Source organism: Alligator sinensis, unplaced genomic scaffold (genome assembly GCF_000455745.1).
Source record: "Alligator sinensis unplaced genomic scaffold, ASM45574v1 scaffold226_1, whole genome shotgun sequence".
NCBI classification, from domain to species: domain Eukaryota; kingdom Metazoa; phylum Chordata; order Crocodylia; family Alligatoridae; genus Alligator; species Alligator sinensis.
In genome coordinates, this window is record NW_005842028.1 from 2,076,189 (window position 1) to 2,076,561 (window position 373).

Here is a 373-nt window from a genome sequence, read left to right on the forward strand (position 1 = left end):
AGACGGCTCGGCCCCAAACCCCACCTCTTTCGCCAGTTCCCTGCTCTTTTCCCACCACTGCCAGCCTGATCTGCCCCGGAGGACAGCAAAGCAGTGGCACAGGCTGCCTAAAGAATTTGTGGAGTCGCCATCCCTGGAGACCTTTAACACAAAGCCCTGGCTGGCGCCACACAGCTGGGGACGCCCTGCTCAGAGCAAGGAGCTGGACTAGACCTCCACAGACCCTCCTTTTTTACCATCTCATGGACTCGGACTGGGGTGGACAGGTCAGGTCCCCAAGGAGGGGTGTGTGGGGGATGATTCAACGGGTGCCACTCACCCCAGCCGGCCCCGCACAGGCCGGCGGCGCCCGGAAGCGGGTGGGGGGGAAGGC

At 63.5% G+C, this 373-nt stretch overlaps 1 protein-coding gene across 1 annotated transcript in view; it reads right to left on the minus strand.

The window, feature by feature from the left end:
- UBQLN1 (ubiquilin 1) overlaps positions 1–347 on the minus strand; it is a 34,903-nt gene extending 34,556 nt beyond the window's left edge. Inside the window, exon 1 of the mRNA XM_025202503.1 lies at positions 237–347. Coding sequence (XP_025058288.1) covers positions 237–239 — 3 coding nt within the window. The 5' untranslated portion in view covers positions 240–347. The remainder of the gene's footprint in view (positions 1–236) is intronic.
- Between the last annotated feature and the right edge of the window lie 26 nt (positions 348–373).